This window comes from Tauraco erythrolophus, chromosome Z, assembly GCF_009769465.1.
Source record: "Tauraco erythrolophus isolate bTauEry1 chromosome Z, bTauEry1.pri, whole genome shotgun sequence".
In the NCBI taxonomy this organism is placed as follows: Eukaryota; Metazoa; Chordata; class Aves; order Musophagiformes; family Musophagidae; genus Tauraco; species Tauraco erythrolophus.
This window is the reverse complement of record NC_141496.1, coordinates 12,411,479-12,435,309: the sequence shown is the minus strand read 5'-3', so window position 1 is coordinate 12,435,309 and position 23,831 is coordinate 12,411,479. Positions and strand designations below refer to the sequence as shown.

General features: G+C 54.6%; 1 protein-coding gene across 2 annotated transcripts; it reads right to left on the bottom strand.

Annotated features, from left to right (window-relative positions):
• Nucleotides 1-6,259: 6,259 nt before the first annotated feature.
• On the bottom strand, nt 6,260-22,967 carry RUSC2 (RUN and SH3 domain containing 2). 2 transcript variants are annotated; one of them, XM_086629432.1, is made up of 11 exons: nt 20,996-22,967; nt 17,841-18,629; nt 17,110-17,310; nt 15,688-15,831; nt 14,527-14,603; nt 12,371-12,545; nt 11,071-11,176; nt 9,968-10,014; nt 7,606-8,581; nt 6,742-6,915; nt 6,260-6,440 (listed from the first exon to the last, which is right to left on the bottom strand). In XM_086629432.1, the coding sequence occupies exons 1-11, from the start codon at nt 22,965-22,967 to the stop codon at nt 6,260-6,262; spliced, it is 4,842 nt and encodes a 1,613-aa protein (XP_086485558.1). The 2 variants fall into 2 exon arrangements, with proteins under 2 accessions (XP_086485558.1, XP_086485559.1); XM_086629433.1 differs by having other exon boundaries at nt 21,098-22,967.
• Between the last annotated feature and the right edge of the window lie 864 nt (nt 22,968-23,831).

The following is a 23,831-nucleotide window of genomic DNA, read 5'->3' as shown; positions in this document are numbered from 1 at the left end:
TCTTTGAAGGGGCCTCTCTGTTTCGAATAACCTCTGGCCCTAGTGGTTAGCTCTGCTGGTTCCTCTCCATCTTTTGATACCAGCAGCCCTGAAAGGCTTCCTTAAATCTTTGCAAGTCTACTGGACACTGTGTGACCGTGTTGCTTCTTTTAGCATCAGTTTATCCAAGTTTCCACATCTCATGCATTTACCCTTTCTGAACAAGATGCCACTGGTGGACTTTTTTCAATCTGTGGCGATTGATTATGCAGGGTCATGGAAACGAAGCGTGTTGTGGCTGTCACCAGCCCTTTCCTGAGAACATGCTTAGCCTAGTCCTGCACAGGGCTCAGTTTCTCATCTTCATCCTTGGCCTTGTGGTGCATGTGGAGGAGCCACACACAGATGCCTTGCTTGCCTCTGCCTGGTGTTGCAAACCAGCCATTGGGACGCTTGAAGAATAACAACGGTATGACTATATCGTGCCTCTTCTATTTTGTTGGGATTCTAGTTCCCAAAGTAGTATCATCTGTGGCAAAAAGGGGTTTGCATCCCTCTTTTAAAGTGGGGACCCCATTGCTGGGGCCACACCTTGGAGAAAGGGCTTCTGCCTGCTCCTGGCCTCCTGCCTGCAGCTGGAAGTCGGTGCTTGCACCCGCATGTGCTGATCCCCAGGAGTGGCACCTGGTTTGCCCATCCTCACCTAAATCTCCCCCATGCCATCACCCAAGGACCGCGCGCAGCTGCTGGTGCACGGAGCCTGGCACTCACCCCATGAGCATTGCAGCGAGAAGAAACGGGGGCTCCGGGCCATGAAAGCTGCTCGTGGGCAATGCTGCCACTGAAGTTCATTCAGAGGAAACCTTGTGGGTTTCGCTGCAGCGGTGGGAGCACTGAGGCAGAGAGGGAGTCAGTGACGGGGCCGAGGAAGGAAGTCTGCACGGCAGATGCCGACTTTGGTGCCGACTCCCAGGACAGTGCTGCAATCACAGTGCTGTCCTTCCTCTGGCTGAGAGGGAACAGGGCTGCCCCCCGGCATCTGGTCCTGCCGCAGCACTCCTGGGCCACTGCCAAGAGTGCAGTCATGCCAAACAGGGACCCCGGAAGCAGCTCCTGTGGCCCCAGGCTGGGATGGCCACCGTGCAGGGAGTTAGTCTGTCCCCAGGCTATGCTGCGGCTGGGCTAGCCTGAAAGCTGGATGTTCAGCTGTTTTGAGCAGGCACAAAGATTTCAGGATTTACTATGAGCTCATACACGGTTTGATGTCCCCAAAGCAGTGGTCAAAGAGGTGTCAGAGCCACCTCCATGCCCACCCCTGGCCTGGCAGTCCCTGCCCTGTCTGGCACAGCTGCTGCATGGAGCCTCATGGGATTTGGGGACGTGTCACTGCCTGCTGGACGCTGGCAGGGTGAGCACTGCGTCTGGCTGCCAGGAGGGGCACGGGAAGGAAGGGCATTCCCTCCCCTCCTGCCATTTGTGTGCCTGTCCTTCACATGTTCCGCTTGTGCCCCGCACTCCCTTGCGCAGACGTCTGCCGCTCCACTGCCCTCCAGCTCTGCAGCAAGGGCTCTGCAGCCCTTGCAAGAGAAGGCTCAACCCCAGGAGAGAATGAGCCTGTTTCCCACCACACTGACGCCTCCCCACTTGCTCAGCTTTCAGCGCCTCGAAAAGCTGCCGTGTTAATGCGGTTCCTTCTGTGTTCTCTGTCGGATGCCACGCAGTCATGGTGACACGACAGTCCTTTGCCAGGCCTCATGCTGGCTGCTGCCAAGTCTGTTTGATGAGACACGCTCTGTTTTCCCATGAGTCTTGCTGGCTGGCATGACTTGCAGGTCTGTCCTTAGAAACTGTTCATGACATCCTGACTCAGTCACAGAGTTCCCCCTCTGAAGGCAACTCTCTTGCTTTGGCTGCAAGACCCCCAGGGCCTTATGCTCACCCTGGGACTGCCTGCCCTGGCTCCATGGGCATCCCTGTACCACCTCTCCCTGTCTGTCCTGGTTCCACGTGCATCCCCATCCCACCCCTCCCTGCCTGTCCTGGTTCCGTGTGCATCCCCATCCTGCCCCTCCCTGTCTGTCCTGGTTCAGCGTGCATCCCTATCCCACCTCTCCCTGCCTATCCTGCCCTGTGTGCATGCTCGTCCCACCTCCTTGCCTGCCCTGACTCCATGGGCATCCCTGTCCCACCTCTCCCTGCCTGTCCTGCCCAAACGTCCATTCCCCTCTCAGCTCTCCCAGCCTGTCCCCAAGGCAGCTGGGCAGTTTGCTGGTGCTCACATGCTCCCTCCCTTCCCAGTCTCCCACAGCAGCTTCTGAGAGTTGCTTCAGCCCTGGCAGGCATCCAGTGGCCATGGTCACAGTCTTTTCTCTGAAGATGAGCCAGGTCCTGATGACCTGGGCAGAGGAGGTCCAAGGGGACCTGCCAGGACTCCCTAGCACTTGGCACCAGCAGGTCTCTGCCTCTCAGCTGGTTCAAGTCTCTCGGGTTGTCATGCATGTCTGGAGTCCTACTGCACACTTAACGTGCCTCCAGCCACAGTTACTCCACGCCTTCACCTTGCCCACTGCTGGGTTTCACAGTCTCACACCACCACTCCAAAGCAGACCCCTGTATCGTGAAGCTGGGCTCCTCTTTGCTTCCTGCATGCCAGATACTCTGCTCCCAGGGTTCATCCCCAGAGCCCAGCACTTCTTTGCAAAGACATACTCCTACACCTCCAAGGCCAGGAGCAGCTTTGTCGAGCAGCAGTTGAGAGCTGCCTGCAAGGAGCAGGAGTGGAGGATGTTGCCACACAGATGACATGAGATGGGCAGGACTGACCGTGCATCTTGTTGTTGCTCCAGACCTGCCCTTGGCCTTGCTCTGCACCTCAGGACATGTGAGGTGGGCACTGGTGCTGGGGTGGCACTGGTGCTGGGGCTGGTGACTGCTCTGCCCTGTGCCCGTGGAGGGCAGCGGGACACTGGGCTTTCCCTGGCACAGAAGGTTGGGAAAGGACTTTAGTTGGTGCCGTAACGAGGCCAGGGACCTGCACTGTTTGCTAGTGACGAGTTGCCACATTTGAGTTCAGGGAAGCACCCAGGAGCACTCATGCATACAGCATACATCTTACCTGCTCCCATGTCCTCTGGAGGTGTCCACAAGGCTATGGGGCAGTGCCCATCCCTCTCTCCACACCCCACAGCACCCACCTTTCTGCTGCTGTGTCCCAGCCAAAGAGGTGCCAAGGGATGCTGAGCTCCCTGTATGGGGGGCAGGCTGAGCTGCCCTCCACAGACCAGGGTCAGCTCCAGGACACAGCAGCATCTGGCAGCTCCTCTCCCTGCTCAGCCTGGTCCCAGAGGTACTCACGGCCCCATGTCCCCATCAGGAACCTGCAGCTGATCCTCCAGGACCAGGCCAACAGCAGGGCCACTCAGCCACAGCAGCAGCGCTGGCAGCCACTGCCCCATACACGTTGCTGCATGCCTTCCAGCCTCGCAGGCTTCATGGGCTTTGTGCCCCATGGCCAGTTCCCAACTGGGACAGGCTACCTGACAGCCACCAGCCAGGACCTGCTTAAGTTTAGCCAGATGACCCTGAAGAAGACTTCAGCAGCTTCAAACCCTGTAGCAGCAACCCCAAATCCAGCCTGTCACCCTAACCACCCCGCTATGCCTCCCCTGCATCCAAGGCTGTGCTGGCAGCAAGCACCCAGCGAGCTGCTCCGTGTCAGCACCAGCAGCAGCCCAGGCAGCTGGAAATGAAGTGGATGAACTACTTAGGGATATGGTTTAATGGGAGATTAGGGACGGTTGGACTGGATGATCTCTAAGGTCTTTTCCAACCTAGAAATCTATGAAATCTATGAAATCTATGAAATCTATGAAATCTATGAAATCCTCACTTCCCCCGGGGCTGACTCAGCACCCCGCAGGGCTGTTTGCCAGCACACAGTCCCGTTCCCCATTTGGGCCAGCCCAGGCACGTGGTGAGAACAGCCCGGACCACTGTCTGCTCTGAGAGGTTAATTAAAGCAGCCCATGTGGAAGCCCTGGCTGCTCTGTGCCCCTTCAAGCCAGGACAGAGGCTTACGCTGCTTCGTTTCTGGATTTTTTTCAACTCTTTTGACTCGCTCCACCGTTGCAGACCATTTGTCCACATGATTGCAACAAACTCCAGCGTGGTGTCCTTGCGGCAAAGGCTGGAGCCTCAAGCAGAGCTTTTCCCTTCTCTTGGCAGCTACAGAGGTGTAAAGGGAAGGGATGCGCTCTTGGGGCTCATTCCTGCTGGACTTGGAGGTCCAACACTTGTGTGAGTCTCAGTTTGAAAGCCCTGGAGCTCTTCCTTGTGAGTGACCCACAGCCACTGAGCCTCATGGACAGGTTGTCCCAGGCTCTGGGTCCCAGACCCACAACTCATCCTTCATTGTCTCCTTCCCACGCTGCTCAAGACTTCCTCCCACTTCCCACGGGTCACAAGTTCCAGTTTGGCTGCACCCACAGACACCTTACTGACAGCACCTGGAGCACCCTGGGGACGCACGTGCCAGACCGAAACGATGTGAACTCCTGTATGAAACCTACTTGATCCCCCATCGGCATACACAAGGAACAACGACAAGGAACCTTGAATGACACTGCCTCGCTGAGACATACCATCATCTGATTATGTGATGTAGTACCCCCAGCCTGAACTGACACGTCTCATAGCTGGGGGCAACATATCTCCTTCTGAAGGTCTGGTGGTGGTGGTGGTGGAGGTGAGACGAAGCCTGCAGTGCAGTATCCCAGCACAGGTAACCCGCAGACCCTTCCCAGGGACGGGCTGAAATCACAAGGCTGCGTAGCAGGGAGCTCAATCAGCACCTTTTTTATTAATATGCATCATAAATAAAGAAATAAATAAAGGCAAGACATCTCATTCTAAAGGGGAAATACAAATTAAATATGGTGCGAGGTCCGCTAAGCGATGTACAAGCAGGAGGTAACCTTGCAAGACCAGGGTCCCTAGCCATGGGGAAGCCAGCCCAGGCACGATGCTGTGAGCAGCGTCAACCCAGCCAAGGCACCAAATACTGGCACGGCCTTTCATTAACACTATTCCCCAACTGATGGGCAGGTGAAGATCCCCACCCTAGCAGGCAGCATAAACATGGCAAGGAAGGGGTTGACTGGCATTGCCTCTACTGAGGACCTCAGGACCCCCAGTAGCCCCTTGAGCTCGTGCACACTTGTCCCCCCACCCCACAGCACTGCTCAGCAAGACCAGAAACCCTATGCCAAGGGGAGCACCACCCCTTTCTCCTCTGCTCCCCAGCTCCCTCTGGGAGTATCCCCAAATCTGCCTGCCAGGAGCACTGCCCCCAACTCCAAAGAGCATCCCTAGTCCAGTTAGGGACCCTGGCCTTACCCCCTCCCCTCCAACCCCCCTCCACCGAGCATGCCAGGGCTTCCCAGGCACTGGCTCCAGGCTCAGCGTGGAGAGGCACAGGGCCACCCCCGCAAAGCACCCATCTCCACACAGGGTGGCACTACCCATCCCAGACCTATGTAACACTGAACATCCACACGCCTTCCTCACGACCCCACGCACCCCTTTGTTCCACACACACACACGTACCCCGTTCCCCCTTCCCTGGCCGTGGCCAGGCACAGCCCCAGCCCTGCAGCGTGGCAGTGCCAGGCCACTTGGCCCGGTACAACCCATCAAACATCACTATAAGACATTAAGACAGGGCTGCTCCAGTGTGGAGGAACCCACCTTGCAGCCCCTTATCAAGCCACAACGCAACCCACCAGCCCAGCCTTGCAGAGACCTCGCCAACGCACGGTGCTCCCACCCCTGTGGCTGATGATGCCAGGGATGCTGAAGGCTGCAGACTGCACCGCCACCCCTGGAGAGGAGACGGTCAGCATCCTGCACCCTCCAGCATGAAACTGAGCCAGGCAGCGCTGCCCTGGCTGGGGCTGCTCGGGTTCTTACTATCTACGAGTCCATGGCCTACGGATGCTGGAGATGGCGCGGGGTGGAGGGGGCTCGGGCGGTCCCCGGTGTGGCTGCATGCATGGTGATGCCTGGCAATATGGGGTGCAGCTTGCAGAAGACCTTGGGGGCCAAGTCGGCCTTTGGCAGCTGCACGAAGAGGAGCAAGAAGGAACCACCTATGGTTACTGTATTCTGTAATGGCAAGAAAGGTAAGAAACTAGCAAGAAGCTGTGTCTGTTCCTCTGGCAGGGTGGGCTCGCCCCAAGGGGCCTCATCAGCCCACGGTACTGTGCTTGGCCTCCCAGCCACGTCAATAGTCCTCGTCCTCCGGGTGGGTGACGTACATGATGGGCACCAGTCCCTTCTCGGAGCCGAGGCTGCACTGCAGCCAGTCACCATCCACCTTGGAGATGACTTGCAGGACGTCCCCCTTGTTGAAGCTCAGCTGTCCTGCCTCGGTGGCAATGTGATGGCAAAGAGCTTTCACCTCGCTGCAGGCAGAGGGAGGGGAGGAAGGGTTAGCCCACCACAGGACACTCACCCTGCCAAGGCCCAGGGACCACCGCAGGTGCAGAGGAGTGAGGAGAACACTCCCTGACTTCCCATTCAGCTGGGCTCCGAGCTGCCCCTCACCTGCAGATTGCAGGGTTGCAGGGGGCGGATGCACGACCTGCATCGCTGCCCCAGACCATCCCCTGGTCCACCAGTACCCGGCCAACTGCAACGTTCCTGTTTGCAACCCCGACCCACCACGTCCCAGCGCCTGCGTGACAGCCGCATGGTGCCACTCACCAGGGAGGGTGGGGAGACAGCCCCCAGGCCGGCCGCGCCGCGGGGGCCACTTTGGGTGACCCCGGCCTGGGGGGCTCCGGCTCAGGAGCCGCTTCTCGCCACATGCTTGCCCCAACCGTCTGGGCCACCAGCTGGAACACGGACTTGTCCAAGCTCAGCCAGCCGGAAGGCAACCTGCAAGAAGGAGACAGAAGTAGGCAGCAGCAGGGAAGCAAACCTGGGGGGAAGGAGCAGCCACTCTCATGGCAAGGTCGTGCCTTAGAGGTCTGGCTCCATGCACAAAGTGCATTGCGGCCCCCAGGCTGTCTCCTGGAGGAGAAGACTCAGCATCCTCCAGATACAACATGGCCTAAACTGGGAAGGACATTTCCAGTGGCCATAGAAGCCAAAAAAGGTGCAGATGGAGAGGCAATGAGGGGAGGTCTCCGCTACCTGGAGCATCTTTACGCCTCCTCCTGACCCATTGTATGCTATGGGGATGGCTCCGTGTCCTGTTCTCACTTACTGCATGCTTTTGGGAGAGATGAGGTGATGATGGGAGCGGTGCAGCAGGGGCTCTTCCCCCTGGAGAGGAGGAGGCTTAGGAGCCAAGGCAGTGGTACAGGTCAGGCAGGAGAGGAACGCCAGTGAGGTGGTTTGAACAAGGGTAGGCATCCAAGAGAGGAATGGTGGTGTGGTGGGAATTAAGGCAGGCTGGCGGGGCAGGGCAGGAGTGACAGATCTCTCTGAGACAGATTCACACCCTGCCTCTGGTACACGACTACACTGTAGCCCAGCAGTTGGCCACTGGCCTGACTTCCACCTGGACTGCTGCAATCTCAGGTCAACCAGCCCTCTCCAGCCCCAAACCATCCCTGTCCCTACCTGTTAGGCTGCCTGGGCTCTTTTTGCACCTTCCTGGATCCAAACAAGTATCCCCACTTGATGGGCTGGTTGCCCTCTGATGCATTGGTGCTGTTCTCCTCTTGCGAGGCTGCTGCTGCTCCCACTCTTTGCTGAGACCCCGTCTCCTTCTCCTTGCTGCACTTCAGCTCTGTGACCACCGAGTCTGGGGGGCTGCCCATCCAGAAGGGCCAGCTCCGTTCCTTTACCTCTTCGCTGACCAGGACCTGCTGGGGCTTTTCCAAGGGCTCTTCCACAGCTTCAGGACTTGGCTTGCTGGCAGCCTTGGGCCTCTCCCCCAAGGTGCCCTCAGCAATGGGGCAAGCCTCTGCACCCTCCACCACTCCTTCACGGGGAGGCGGTGCCTTGCGGGTCTCTGCTGACCTGGGCAAGGCATTCGAAGCCTTGTTCTTCTTCTCATAGCGGATGAACTTCGAGCCTTCAGCTGAGCCCTCGATGTAAATCTGAGAGCTCTGCATGAGCTGGTACCACCAGCCCGCCTGCTTGTCCTTCTTTCCCTCCCATGTGCTCTCTCGCACCTTCCTCCGCTCTTCCTCCCTGTCACCGTCTCCGCAGGAGGCCCCCACCCCCTTGACCCTCTCACTGGCAGCTTGCTGGAGACTGTGTGCTGGTGAGGCGTCACCATCTCTGGCACCCGCTTTGCGTCCCTCTGGGGCGGTGCTGCAGCCGTCGGGGTCCTCGCCGCTGCCCCGTGTCCGCATCAGCTGCAGGGTGGAATGTGCCGAAAGCAGCAGGTCCTGCTTCACACGCAGCAGCTCCTTTTGCTGCTGCTGCTCTTTGCCCATCTGCATCAGGTGGTGCTCGAAGAGGAGGTCTAGGTTGAAGGGCAGCAGGGAGAGAGGCTGGAGCAGAAGCAGGAGCTCCTCGAAAAGGGGCTGGCACACGCTGTGAGACAGGCACAAGAAGCCCACCGGCTGGTAGTGTGCCAGGATGATATCTGTAGGGCAAGAGACGTCAATTAGAGGAGAGGCCTTTGCCACCTGTGCCAAGCCACCAAGAAGCTGCTGAAGCTACAGGGAAAGGAGTTTGACACTAGCTTTGTGGTCACAGCTGTGGCTGCAGCACGAGGATCAGCGCCATGGGAGTAGGGCATGAATAAAGAGCATCAAAGGGTTGGCACACATTAAAATGCTCTTCCCCACCTCCTGAAGATGAACAAGGAGCGGCAGATCTGGACAGTATCAGTCCCCTGCAGAGAGAGGTGTCAGGGACAGCTGAATACAGGCTTTTTCAGAGACCTGGTTGGGCTGAACTGTGGATCCTAACAGAAACCGGACTAGCATTTCTACCTGCAGCATTCATCCTTCGCTTCATTTGACCATATCTGCAGTGTCCCCCCTCCTCCAGCTTTGTTGTCTATCACGTCTCACTCCCAGGAAGAGGGCCAGGAACAGGACTTGCACCACAGACAAGACTTGCACCTTATCTCCAGCCCCTTTGCCTAGCCTTCACCATCCTGAGAGCCCCAGCTATTGCTCATGCTTCCAGCTCCTAATGATGGCTTGAAACAGATAGTTGTCTTCTGCTTCAGAAACACAGGGTGCTTTCTCTTGCCTCGCTGCCCAGTACAAAGGTAAATCTACCCTCCAGCCTGCTCCACAGAGAAGACAGGAGACCCAGGAAGTGTCTGCTGTCAGCTCCCAAACCTGCCAGAAGACACTGGGCTGGACTTCCTGCAGTGCATGGGGCCCTGGGCTGAGGATGCATCAGGTCAAGGGCATCTGTCTCACTGTGCACTCCGCACTGAGTCATGCTGCTTCTAGGCATCGGGCAGCTTGGTCATGCTGTGGAGTTATCTGCACGCTCTAGAAATGTTTCTGCTTGAAAAAACAGATACATCCAGTAAAATCTGCTTTTTGTTTGTAAGGAGGTTTTCTTTTCCATTTCTTTTAATTTCCTGTGCCTGAAGGGTTTCAACTAAGTGTGCACGTCTCCAGCTGTACAAAGGTTCCAGGCACTGCGAAGGGAAGGCAAAAATCTGGGGAGGGTTAGATTTGGTCTCCTGGGAGTAGACTGAGGGATCTGCATTAGAACTGGTAGGCTTGGGTACTAACAGCAGCTGGGAAGGACACGGCTGGCCAGGTGCCGGTGTGGGGAGCTGCATGGAGCTTTAACGTTCACCTCGCTCCCTCGAGCTGAGCAGCCTTCCAGCAACACATACACTGGGACTGCGTATAGTCTGGTCCTTCAGCTCAGGGCAGAAGGGAGCTGCCTAGGCTGAGAGACCAACAAGAGACACGTGTGCCCCACAGCTTACATCTGTGCTCAACACTGTGCAGAATTTGGTCCTCCCTGCTGCAGCCTGCAGCCCTCAGGCTCTTACCTTCATGGTTGTAGAGGTGGTTGAACCAGAACTCCAAGGACCGGATACTGGAGGAAGGGAAAACAAGCAAAGAAAGAAAGAAAAAGTGAAAATCAATTAATCCCCTTCATCCTAGCTGATCTAGAAGAACTGTAGCTGGAAAAGGGCATTTGCACAGCATGAACCTGTGAACCACAACACCTCATGAAAGGACAGCGGCTCACTCCCATCAGCATGCATTGACCACAGCCACTCAGCCTGTTATGGAGCCATCCAGTTTGCTTTATAGGAGGCATGGTGCAACCATAACCTTTAACAACCATGTTTCCAGAAGTTTCCTCACCATTTTGCTCCTACGTCTTTGGCAAAGTTTAGCTTTGCTGAAAAGGGCTTACATGGAAGAGGCAAATCATCTACAAACATGAGACCATTGCTGCAGGCTTGACATAAAGTATGCTGGCATCCTGTGCCAGGAGGGGAGAGCTGGGCCACCTTCAGCGTGGGGAGCAGGGCAGAGTTTGCTCCTGCTTCTAGGGGTCCCCCAATGTCTGGAGATCTTGGGGACTCTGTTGCCACTGCCAAAGCTCTTGCTGACTACTGGAGAGGATGAGGGAAATATCCTAGCAGCACTCATGCCTTCACCACTGCCGCCTTCTATTTGACACTGAGAGTAGCACGCACACTCCTTATCCAACCTGGAAGGGTCAGCCTTGAGTCCTGGACCAGGGCAGTTTCTCCTTCAGAGCTTCATGCACTGGGATGCACTGCAGCTCCAGGAAGCAGTGACTGAAGCAGGGATTTTCAGAAGGAATTTACGCATGTTATGTCTATCCCTGTACGAACCCTGACAGACTCTTCCCACCCCATATTTTGGAGTTAAAACAAGCTGACAATGTTCTCCAGTGGGCTACAGTCACCCCTTCTCAGTCCCGGCCTGGTAGGGTAGGTTTTGATCCTTCTGGAGTTCCCTGAAGCTCACAGATTCTTCCTTCCCTCACCTACAGCTGGGGAGTAGCTTCCCAGGTTTTTAGCCTTTTCACTGGCAACTGTGCCTGCCTGCAGTCAAGGACCAGCACCTGCTGCCAGTCCTCAACAGTGACACGCAGCCCAAGGAGTCTGCTTACTTGAGGAGGCCAAAGACGAACGCGTTGAACCTCATGGAGTGGTTGGTGAGCTCCGTGTACTGGCTGATCTTGCTGTAGAGGCTGTGCAGCAACTTGGTAGAAGGGCCTATGGAGAGAAAAGAAATGTCAAGATTAGTTGTGGCCTTTTGGCAAAGCCAAAAGGGCACCACAGGAAGAATCACAGAACAGTTTGCGTTGGAAGGGACCTTAAAGATCATCTAGTTCCAAACCCCCCTGCCACAGGCAGGGACACCTTCCTGTAGATCAGCTTGCCCAAAGCCTCATCCAACCTGGCCTTGAACACCTCCAGGGATGGGGCACCTACAACTTCTCTGGGCAACCTGTTCCAGTGCCTCACCACCCTCAGAGTGAAGAATCTCTTCCTTAGATCTAATCAAAATCTATCCTCTCTCAGTTTAAAGCCATTGCCCCTTGTCCTTTCGAGAAGCATCAAGGCAAAGATAGATCTTGGCTGGGTGCCTATCCCCATATGTGCACTGCCCCTCCACCACTCATCAAGATAAGCTCACTCCATCCCAACAGTTAGACTCCACAAGGGAGATGGGTTGTGGTCTGTCCCAGACTGCCACTCCAAGACTTTGGTAAAGTTTCAATACCGCAAGGACCTGTCTCCCACACTTCAGGGACAATCACAGCCCTTGGCTCAAAATCAGCAGGTAAACAGAACATTGCGGTGTGTGGATATAATTTAGGGTGTCTGCAACTGGAGAGATAACCCCAGAGCTGGAGGTTTGCCACAAGCAGGCTAGAAGGCTTACCAGCCCTGGATGTAAGCTCTTCATGATGCAGAAATCAGTGTGGCCCTGCTATCTGTAACCTCAGGAAGGAGTTTTCCTGGATGGTAGTCACTGTCACAATCCAGGGTGCAGACTGGTACTAGCAGAGGGTGCAGGTGCTGTGGGCATGCTTGAGCCAAGCGAGCTGTGTGTGCAAATTTTCTTGCAGACCAGGCTAGAGCACAACTCTGCCTTATTCAGTAGCTGTACAGGCTAAAGATGAAGGTCTAGAAACATGCTGGAAACTTACAGGGGGGAAAAGGGCATTCTTTCTGTGTTTTTTTTTTTCTTTTTTTTTCATTGCTCGGGCCTGTTATAGGAGAATTTGGAATACAGTAGTGCCTCTCCCTCCTTGCAAGAGAAGGTCAAGGTACACCCTTTTCAGTGCAGGGAGCCAGACATTATTTGGCATCTCCATCCTTATAGCCAGCCTTCCCCAGCACCTCCCAGCCACAACACAGGAGAACCACAAAGTGATGGGCGTCACTGCACACCCTTCATACCTAGCTGGGTGGATGCCTCCACCACGCTCCACGGGATGTTCCTCCTCTGGCCAATGATCATGTCCAGGACGTAAGCCTTGAGACCATCACTCAGGATGTCCCGGACAGCAGGGCATAGGTATTTCAGGATAAGATGCCCCACGTTGGGGCTCACAGAGCTGTTCCCAAGTTTGGCCTAAGGGACAAGAAGCAACAAGGAGAGTGTTGGTAACTGCTCTACAAGATACAGATGCATGCAAACAGTCCAATCCCACTTGCCTACTACAGACACTCAGCAGGTAACATCCAGGCTACGATGATGCTCAGTAGCTCCTGGAACAGGTAGACTCTTCCCCCTTCACCCCTGTTGCCTCATACACCAGTTCTGGGTTTCTCTCTGCAAGGTCTGCTCAAGACTGAGATGAGGCAGCAGCTTGGGAAGAGGATACTGCAGTTAGAAGGGATGCCTGGTTCTCCCTACAGGTATAACAAGGCTGTCCTGCCAGAGGAAGAAAAGAGTAGGGGATTTTTCTGCTGCTCTAGATTTTCTTGTTGCTATTTTGAAGCAGGAAGCAGCAAGTGACACAGGAACTCCCAGCACCGAGGGGTTAAGGAACACTTAACTCCATGACACGCAGAGCTATAATTCCTAGGGATTACTATAAATAAACAGGGTAAGGGTGAAATGGATGGACAGAGCTCAGGTTGAGGTGAGGAAGCACGTAAGAGCCCAGCGTCAGCAGAGCAGGGACATATTCTGCTGCATACGGTCTCGGCTGCCGAGGGGGTCAATCCAGAGGGGGTCAGCCCCAGGCCTTCCACATCATGTTGGTAGTCCCAGGCAGCTGTGTTCAGGGCACAGATTTTACCAGCTGAGCTGGAATTACATTGGCCACTTGGCAGAGGTCCACAAAGGCCCTGAACTGAGACTGAACTTCTGGGTCAGGAATAATCCCGTCAGATCCATTGAGCGTGGGAGCATCAGGGCCGGGTGCTGCCTTTTGACAGGTGAATGCTCAGCCCGTGGCACACTGACGCATAAAAATAAACTTTAGGTCAAAATCACAGCATTGTCCGGTAAGTAAAGTAATGGCAAATGTTGCAATTATTCCCCAAACAGCACTGCAAGAATAGGAAATTCGCAAAAGCTGTGGGTATCCAAACAGCTCTGGCTAAGCTGCACAGCCATCTCTGCATCACTAACAATTGTAAATAGGAGCAAATTACTCTAGGCTGTCAGGTAAGATTGAATGGGCTTGGAATCTGTCCCAGTCAGGTTCCTCTTTGGGGACGGTACTCCAGGGCTGTTGTCATGTCCAACTAGTGTCACATTGCTGCCCCAGAGTCCCTGCAACTAAAGCAGAGCATTCAGCTCTGAGAGGAGGCATCACAAACATGCTGGGTGTCACAGGACTGCAGACACTGGCTGGTATAAACAGAAGCGAGCTTGCTCTGCTTCTGTGTTATTCCAGAAATGGGAGAAGAGGGAAGCACAGGCCAAGGACAGTCAGCTCCATGGGCAACCTAGATGCAGTCTGAAGCTAGTGGGTTCATGGTAAAGGGCTGCTATAGAGGATGCCCACCTGCCCCAGGTGGGCAATGACTGGTGCACTTTTTTATCATTATGGAGCCCTGGGACTGGGGACACTGCACTGTCGGGGGATGGGTAGAAGAGGGAGATGCAACTCTCCACTATACGAGAAAAGAGAACTGGTATGTCAGACCAGAAGTCCAGCTGGCCTCTTATTTTCTCTCATAAAAAGTCATGAGTAAGTACATGAGAAAGAGTCAAACCAGAGCAAACATATACAATATGATAGCTTCCCCTTAACAGTTTCCCAACCTACAAATACTTTTGACTCAGAGACTGTCTAAGGTGGACATTATTCCTATGTGTTTAGTAGACCTCAATGAATTTCTTTTCCCTGTATTTTTCCGATCTCACCTTAAATCCACATAATCTTTTATCATCTCCAGCATCATGCAGCAAGAACTGCCACAGGTTTACGATCTGCTGCATGATGTACCATCGCCTTTGTTTTGCTCTTGGTACTACTACCTTAATTGGATACCCCATAGCTTTTGAACTGGACAAGAATGGAGAGGTAATCTTTCCCCATCCTCTCCGTGTCACTCCTGGTGGTCAGAAGCCATACTGAAAGTCAAGACTTACTTACCTTCACCCCTGCATCCCTGCTGGTTCCAAAGTGAGCCACAATCAGGTCAACAGCAGTGTTGATTGCCTTCACCAGACCTAGAGGGAAAGACCCAGTCAGAGAGCTGCCTGAGGGGCTTCTAGGACAGACCCTGACCAAACCCTTCACAAAGAAATCAGGCAAGGGCATTTCAAGCCCACGTCAGTGCACGCGCCCTCTCTGCCAGAAGCATGCAGAGCCCCTCCTAACTCCTCACCAAATCTACCCCTATTAGTTCCAACACTCACCCATCAGCCTGACAGTAGAACAATATTTAGAAATGGTTGAATCCTAAGATACCCTGCCAATATTCCCAAAAGACAGAGACCATTACTTCCACACACCATCCCTTAAAGGATGAGAAATGGAGTCTGAGGCAGTAAGTCTTTTGCTTTTGATAATGCAGAGTAGCAGGGTGGAAGCCATGCATTGGGCAAGCTATGTATTGATTTTCAGTAACAAGCCAGTGGTGGGTAATCTGACATCTGCATCAGTATGACGCAAGAACAGAGTGGAATAGAGGGTAAAGCTGCCATCTGGTAATCACCAACACATAGCCGGCAAAGGCATGGGAACCTTTCTGCACATCCCTTGCCTCTGAAATGATACCGAGTCAGCTGTCAACAAACCAGTCCCCAACCCTGCCTCCAGCATGAGTCTCATCACAGCCATCTTGTCCTGCTTTGGAATCCTTTCTCCCACTCTTTTACATAAATACTTCACCATGTAGGACCCAACAGACCTTATACTTACAAAATCTAGGGCTACCACGTCTGCAACATCACACGGACTGACAGGTCTACCTTTGTATACTAAGACAGGTAGCAGCACGTCCTGCCTTAGGGTCATAATCCCGTGCCTGCCTGCTCTCTCTGACCCTTCTTGCGGACTTAAGATCCTTCCTAATCATACTTCCTGGGACAAGCAGCTCAAACACATTCTGTGACACGTTGCTTGGTGCAGAAATCACAAGAACCTGCCATGGAAACAGCCATCAGTCCAGGGACACGTAGTTATGATGCTACAGTAGAGAAGGGCAGGGAAAGAAACCACTATGTCTACAAAGATGACAGAGAGAGCAGCACTGTTCACCTCATGCTGTGCTATGCCACACTCTTGTCCACAAGAGATGCATGGACTCACCCTTCTTCTGGAGCAAGTCAATGGAGACGGACTCTGTGTTACCATCTGGGGAGAGGCAGAACTCAGCAGGGGGTTTCTCTGCTAGTGAGAAGTAGTCAGGGAAGAAGTCAGTGTAGGTAAGCTGGAGTTGCCTCATAGACTGTCCTGCAGGGCCAAGACGGGGAGGAGAAGGATCAGACCCAAGTCCTTACACCAAAGCTTCTTCCACATGGTTTGCTTTTCCCACATGCAACCTGCACCAACAGCAGTCTTCACCTGGGCTGTCCAAGACTGGGACAGCCAGGCTACAGGCATGTTACTGTCCCAGCAACGGTCTGCAACATAAACCTGAACAGTTCAACCCCACAGCCCACCCAACATCTAGCTCCAGCTTGTGTGGGAGCCTGTGAGTACTGGAAGATGCTGTGGGAGGCTCACCGTTATGGGCTGGTGCTGAGGGAAACCTTGCTGCACCAGACTCTCAGGGCTGCTGTGCTGACAGCCCCAGCAAGTGGCATCAAAAGTAGAGCACAGATAGAACCCCTACTTGTGACACACAGGCATGCACAGGCAACAAATGACATGTCTTCTGTCTGTCCGCTGGGATGGCCTCTGTTTTCAAGGTGTGACTTCTGCACGAGCCCTTTCATGTGCTCGATTTCCATCTGGTTGATTCCCCATCTCTGTGCTAGGCATGTTCCCATGAAGGAGGCATGGAGAAACTGTTTGGGTTGGCAAAGTGAGATTCAGAGCTTTGGGGAATTGCCTCCATGACTTGGGGCTGGCCTGAAGAACGTTTGCTCTCCCACAGACAGAACACACTGCTCTTCCTGGAGAGCTCTCAAAGGTTCAACTGAAAGCAGCCTGCACCTCTCAGTCCTTCCTGCACAGGTTTTGGAAGACAGGAAGGACCTTAAGGGCAGTGCATGGAGAAGACGGAGCCAGTTTTGCCAGACAGTGTTTCCAGCTGCCCCATGAAAGCTACCGCCCAGCACTTAGCATGCAACCAGGGCTGGGGCAGGTAGGCGGACACTGTGGGGCACAGACACAAGATCTCCAAGACACAGACACAGCTCCTGTGCAGTACATGAACTACACACTGGACACAGTCCAGGAGCACTTGCTGAGGTCTGAGCAGGCTCTTGGGCCATTCGCTTTCCCCTTCAATCCAGCCCAGAGCTGGACTTGACTGCTCTCATCTCATGGAGAAGAGAGGATCCACACAGGTTGTACTCATCAGAGAGGCAATTTCCACCTTTGTCTTGTACTCCTTGGCCCCGCTGTGAGCAGATGCATCATTTCTTCTGCTTGGAGCAGGCAGAGCTGTAATGAAGCCAGGCTAAACCTGAGCCCCAAGGGATACTTAACCTGAACCACAACGGATACCAAACCTGAACCACAAGGTCACCTCCCAAGACCCCCTAGCAGAAAGGTGGTGCGCACCGTTTAGCTTGCAGTGGAAATGGCTGGTGTTGAGAGCGCCAGGGAGCTCAAAGACGGGGTTCCCCCGGTTCAGTCGAGGCTCTTGCTCCCTCCTGTCTAGGCTGCCTGCTAAGCCGGCCAGCCCCGAAACACGATCCAGACCGAGGGGGTTCCTCCGCCTGTACTCCCGCCACTTCAGTGCTTGGGGGGAGAGGTGGTTCGCTAGGATGCCACAGGCAGTGAGCACCGGATGGGAGGACACGAGCAGACGGGAGGACGTGGAGGGGAAACAGGGAGAGAGAGGACGAGAAAGAGGAAGGACAGAGAAAGAGAGACAGCATATTAGTTAAAAGCCCAGCAGCATTTCAGGATGTTAGCACACCAACATGAAGGGAGGCAGATGCCACAGCCTGGCAGGGCAGGGCAGGAGCCCGGGTGGCTTCGTGGCTGTGGGCATAGAGGTAGCAGGTTTGGGCTGCAAGCACCTGGCCTGGGGTGCTGTAAGATCAGCAGCTCCACGCTGCTTTCTCCAGAGACACAGTGTGGGAGTCGGGACTGGAGGGACATGCTTTTAGCGTAAGACCTTCTTTTGCAGGCAGAGTGACAGTAAGGGATGTTGGGCACTGCAGCACTCAGACGTAAATTTGCCCCGGGCTGTGGCTATAAGGGAGGCTGGTACTACAGGGAGCAGCCACAGCCATAGGGAGCCGGAGATATTCCAGACTAGCATGTCCTGGCATATGAGTACCTACCATTGAGGGGCCGTATTCCCATGCTGCTCAGGGGACCAGAGCTGCTGGTCTCACTGCCACTTCTCCAGTGGGGATCTGCGTGGCCTCCCACTCTGTTTAGGGGCATACCACCCATGGAGAGGGGTGGGAGGGACCCGCTGTGGAGTCGGTACTCAGAGAGCGGTGGGCTTGGCTCCAGTGGTGCCTCTTTCTTGGGAACCGGCTTGGGGTTCTCCTTTTGCCTCACAGCATCAGCTTTGGTGGCCTGGGAGGGCTGCATGGCGCTGACAGCAGGGGAAGACCTTGTGGGAAGCAGGCTGGCGGAGATCGGGCAAGACCTGCTCCTGGGGGGCTGGCTCTCTCCAGCTCTCTCCGTCGTGGGCGAGGAAGAGGAGTCCACGCTTTGAAAGAAAGGCACGTTGCATCTCACAGGAGAGTAACTCCCCAGGGGGGACGGCCGGGTCGTCTCGGGAGCAGGCTTCTTAACACAGCCATCGTCGCGGGAGGCAGCTCCGTCCACGGAGCGTTGGGTCAGGAGCGTGCTGTGGGCTTGGCTCCCCACCGCCGCTGACTGCTCTGCTGAGATGGCAGAGGCTGAGGACTGGGAATTGTAGGAGATCTGCTGGCTGGCAGAACGGTTGCTGGACAAGCTGTAGAGTTGGGAAAGGCTGGAGGCAAAATGGCTGTGCAGGGCACGGGCCTTAGGTGGCTTGCTGAAATGGTGCTGGAAAACGAAGGGCTGGATGGGCAGAGTTGTGGGACGCTGGTCCTTGCTGTAGCGTACCACAGGCTTGCTGTCTGTGCCACCACCTGGGGAGGGAAAGGGGAACAGAGCATGAGGATGGGCAGAGGGACAGTCATTATCAGCCCAGCAGATCGCAGGAAAAAGGGAATGTGCTCTCAGCTACAGGAGGAAGAGGATGAGCTAGAGGCCAGTGACACATGCAGAAAGGGTCAAGTCTGAACCAGCTACACACATCATGAGCTGGCAGAGTGAAGACATGCTGCCCCAAATGCAGCTTCCAGCTGTTGACAGCTGTCCAGAAGAATAGAGTGCTGCACCAGGAGCTTGTCTCTCTTACTAGGTTCACCAGCTTCACGCCCCTTCCCCATCCCTTGCTCCCAGGACAGCACAAAGTCATGGCCCCAGGTGCCTGCCCTCGACTTGCCTCTCCCCAGGCAGCACCACAAAGGCACAGCCCAGTGCCCTGCAGCACAGTGAGATTTCTTATCCCAAAGGACCATCCCCTCTCACACCTGCTGGCAACTCACCCAGCCAAGCACAAGCACGGCATGCAGTGCTGTCGGAAGAGCCACTCGCTTCCCCTTCTCCCTCCCTCCTCTTTCTCCTGCGACTGTTCCACCATGGAGCACACAGATCCCTTTGTTCCCCCTGCCTGTACCAAACCCAAGCAGGGTGTTCCGAACCAAACCAGGACCACAGCAGAATTAGAGAAGCTTCCAACCCTGGAAAAGACAGGTCTGCTCCAGAAAACAGCTGACAACTGATGGGGATGTCCTAAGGAGCGCACTGGGCTGATCTATGTGTGCATGCGTCCAGGCTCTGGTGGGGCCACACCATCCCACGGGACACAGCTGAAGCGTGACACACTGTGCACACAGTGCACAACACACACGACGCCGGATGCATACGTGGGTCTGACTGGCAGCCCTGACTGCCAGCCACACCGCATCCCAGTGCAGCGCGGCACCTTGTGCCTTGCCTCCCCCCCAACTCCTCCAGCCCACAGCAAATCCTGGGACAAAGGAAGCGTGCCCAGCACAGCCCTGGTGTCACCTGCTGCCCATGGGGTGTGCCAGGCTGCTGTCCCTGCAGCTAGCTTTTGGCAGGGCTTGCTTCCCAGCTGGTGCGAGGCTGCTCCGCCTGTCTCCAGCCGCAGGCAGGCTTTGTGCACAGTGGTCACAGCGCAGAGGAAGGGACTGCAGCACGGGGTGCAGGAACCCCTGGGATATATTGCCCTGAGAGCTCCTGTCTGCCCCCTCCTCCATGACCAGCTCTTGCTCTTCCCAAGCACTCCCCCAGAAAACCGAGAGGGCTGCTCTCACGCTGCCTTCTCCCAGGAGAGACCTGCCTTCCCTGACATTCCACACCAAGCACATGTTCAAGACTCAAGAAACAAACAGGACAATACCTAAAAAATTCTTGCTCCAAAGGCCAAAATCTCTCTCACACCTGCTATGGCAATGAATGAGATGTTCTTCCTATCTCCTGCCAGAAATCTCCAGGGCATTAAAGGGAGACAGTCTGGTCCTTGGCATGTTAGGGGCTATCTACTGCAGCTATCTACAGCTGGTCAGAGCCCTGCATTGGACAGGCTCTTACCTGTGAAGCAGGTTCCAGAACTGTCTAGGGCAGAGACAGAGGTCTCCTGCCTTGCTGGAAAGATGGTCATGCCTCTAGTGGGGCTGTTGCACAGCTTCCTTGCCAGGACAAGTGATGATAATATCAAGGTGGAAAGCAATTAATATATTATTAGAAGCTCTCCTGCAGAGGCAGCTGGGATAGCTACTCTCCATAGGAACCTTTGCTTCAATCCAACGCACTATGGAGGATATGACCAGGATATTCCACCAGAGACACCGCAACTCCTCTAATCTCTGCAGGACTCATGCTGTAAGTCCTGGGAGAGACTTTGTGAGCTCCTTTACCCTGCATTGATAGAAGACTGCTGGCTACGCCTCTTCCCTCCCCATCTCTACCCCATGTGGCTCCAAAGGAGAAAGGCTAAAATCTCCTCAGTGCTTCCCTTTCCTTCATCTGCTGGGAACATGGCTCTGCTGAGCCTCTTCACATCTCTGTCTTAGCAGCTAAAGGCAGGTGATTCTCATGGACTAAGGGAGTACAACTCCCTGGAAAGGAGACAATCCCTGAAGCTGCACAGACCCTGAGTACTAATGCTGTGTCCTCTCTTACATGACATGAGACGTTTGCACAAACCCTCAAGAGGCTTTACAAATATGAGGACAAGACACTTGCACTGATCTAGGTCTGAAACAAGCATGGCAGGGCTTTGTCCCAGCGAGCAGCAGACCAGGAAACAAGCTGCACCGGCACTGGTCTCCCATCGCCATGCAGGTTCCTCTGCTGCTTTCCTCATGTCCCAAAGAGCAGCCTTTCTTTTTACTTCTCCATTCTGCCTAGTTTGGCTCCTTACCATCTGCTTGGGCTCTAACATCTCTTTGTCCGTGGCCACTGGCAGAGCCACCTGAGAAGCTGGCATCTGCCTCCGTCAGCAGGGAGAGAGAGGCTTGCTCACCTGCCCCATGCCCACTGGGGACCTTCTCACGGGAGATTGAGTCTTTGGTGGAACACAAAGCCTGGCTGTCCCCAAAAGCGTGATTCAGACAGAAGCCCTCGCAGCTCCGATTCAGGCCATGGACGAAAGGCATGGGTGGAAGACTCTGGCTGCGGCGAGCTCTTTCTTCAAGGAAGGACGGGCAATCCCGCTGTGTCTCAGGGATAGGGGAGAACTCCAAGGAGGAATCACCGCTGGACCGGAGTGGTGGGGAGGTGCCGTTCTTTTTCCGGCCTTTAGCCAGTTCAGCAAAAGATGTCACTCGCTTCGGGGGGGAGCTCTGGATGGGTATTGCTGGACTTTCACTCAGCTTGACTGGGCAGCTCACCATGCGCTCCAATGAGCCCAGCCTGCTGCTAGGGCTCCTGTCCAGGTTCTGATCATAGCTCCTGGAGCGCTGCCGGCTTGTGTTGAGGTTAGGTGGTGACACGTTCACATAGACCTGACCCTCAATCATGTTCTCGGTGGCTTCTCCCTTTGCCTCCTCTTCACCGCACTCCCCATTGCTTTCTTCTTGCCTCGGGTCGGGTCTTCTGAATAGATAGTACTCAGTGGGCTGGGCTGGGCTACCTTTGGTATGGTCTTCCGAGCAGCTAGTTATGGAAGATCCTGCTGGGCTGGGGGATGACTGGGAAGACAAGTCACACGTGACTAACTTATAATAATTCTGAGTAGCCACAACGAGCCGTGCTTGGCTCTGGAAGCAGGCAGTGAGGTCTGAGCTCTCTGATGTGCAAGGCTCACAGTGGAGGTGGTAGGAGTTGCAGTTAGCATCAAGGACAGGTGAGGAGGAGCTTTGACATCCACACACCTTCCCTGAACTCTCTGGGTGATGCGACTCGCAAGACATCTTGGATTCTGTGGGTGACGAATGCAAATCCAGGTAAAAAGCTCCTGTGTCTGAGTGGCTGCAGAAGGAAGAGTCACAGGACAGGTTGGCTGAATTCAGGTTAGATCGAGAATGGCCATTCATTTTGTTGTAGAGAGCACTGAAGTTCACCAGCACCCCATCGGAGCTGTTGCAGGAGGAGTCACTGATGTAGCCCATCTGTTGGTCAATCGCTTCAGACTGACTTGAGGAACTGTAGCAGCGACAGTGCTGGAGCTCTGAGCTGGAACAGCTGCACGTCCGGCTGTGCAGGGCATCCTGATTCCTCAGTGATTCACCGGTGTTCTGGTTCCACTCCTGGTCACCACTGTCGAAGGAGAAGCTGGAGGAGCTGCCGCGATGGCAGCTGCACTCATCCAGCTCCATGCATTCTGAGGCCTGGTGGCACCTGTTGGCATTGTTCCTCTTCTGGACGTCGTCACTGCTCATCTTGTCCTCTTGCCCATCTACCACACCGGACCGGCTGGCCATGTTCCAGGATTTCACAATGTGGTTGGAGTCGTGGAGGTGGAAAGGGGGCAAGGCCAGCTCCTGCAGATGAAAGGGAGGTTTGCCTGACACAAGCGTGTTGTGAAGGTGGAAAGATTTTTGACCCAAGTCATCCCCAAAGATGCTCAGGTCTTCACCCTCACTCAGCAGGAAAGGGTTGTGTCGCTTACTGACACCAGGGACAATCAAATCCCTCGCTTTGCCTTCTTTGTTGTCTGAGGCCTCTGCTGAGGTTTCGGAGGTCTGGAGAAAGCTACTGTACACCAGGGAGTCAGTCTGCGAAAGGTCTCTGTCTGGAAGGGCAGAGGTCCGTGTAACGCTGAGCTCTGGCTGGCAGAAAGGATTGGTCCTCTTGCTGACGGAGCAGCACTGTCGATCAGGGACCTGGCAATGCACCAGGGGAATGTGATGGACAATCAGCGTCTCACCAGTCAGTTTGGGTGGGCTATCCATGGTGAGGAATGCTCTTCAGGACATCAGTTAAGCTGGTGCTACCCATGGACAGGTAGGGCTGCACATGAGAGGCAGGGAGGACACTTCTCATGGGGGAATTCAGATACCTAGAGAGACAAAAACACAAAGGAAGTCACCTCTCAGGAAAGGCAGCAACTATTTAAAGCATCCTTGGTTCGACTGAAGGCTTCAATTCAAAGAAGGCACACTAAAAAGACTGGTCCTTGTCAGCACAAGTACTCAAGTACAAGGTCCTGAGCTGTGCTTCTTCAGGGAAAGAAAGCATCACAGTGTAAGACAAACACATTCCCCTCCCTGCAGACTCCTGGGACAACATTTGTGCTTCCCACTGACCCCTGTCAAGCTTATCTGCAGTGAGCTACTGATACCACTCAAGTAGCCAAAGGGCTGCACAGGCTTTGGGCCAAATGAAGACCTCACTGCGGATGGCACTGTACACTCACAGGAAAACATGCAGGCCCAGGGTCTGAAACAAAGTGCTGTGCTCTGATGAGAGCAGTCCGACTTCTCACACTGGATTCAGTATCATTGCCTGCCTTTAGGTACCTCGAACTTTCCTTCAAGAACCAAACACTGAACAGCACTGCCAGACCTTGCAACGTTGGAGAAACACAAGCCCAGGCTCAGACTGGAAAGTAGGAACAGACTGGAACAGGAAAGCAGCAACAATCATTCCACTCCAAAATCCAGGAGCACCCATGAGGTCCTGAGCTCTTTTAATGGTGCCAGGGGAACATGCCAGAGTATGCAACTACTTATGCCTACAAGGGGCTCCCATGTGAAAGGAGCAGATGACTTCAGTGAGGCCATGGGGAGTCACTGGTGACGGTTACGCTGGTCTCA

Bases quoted from the DNA above. Each gene is read 5' to 3' on its own strand.
- RUSC2 (XM_086629432.1), bottom strand. From the start codon at position 22,967: ATGGATAGCCCACCCAAACTGACTGGTGAGACGCTGATTGTCCATCAC. The intron at 12,546-14,526 runs GTAAGTAAGTCT...CTTGTCCCTTAG, and splicing joins GCAGGGATGCAGGGGTGAAG to GCCAAACTTGGGAACAGCTC. The intron at 10,015-11,070 runs GTAAGCAGACTC...CCCTTCCTCCAG, and splicing joins TTCGTCTTTGGCCTCCTCAA to TATCCGGTCCTTGGAGTTCT.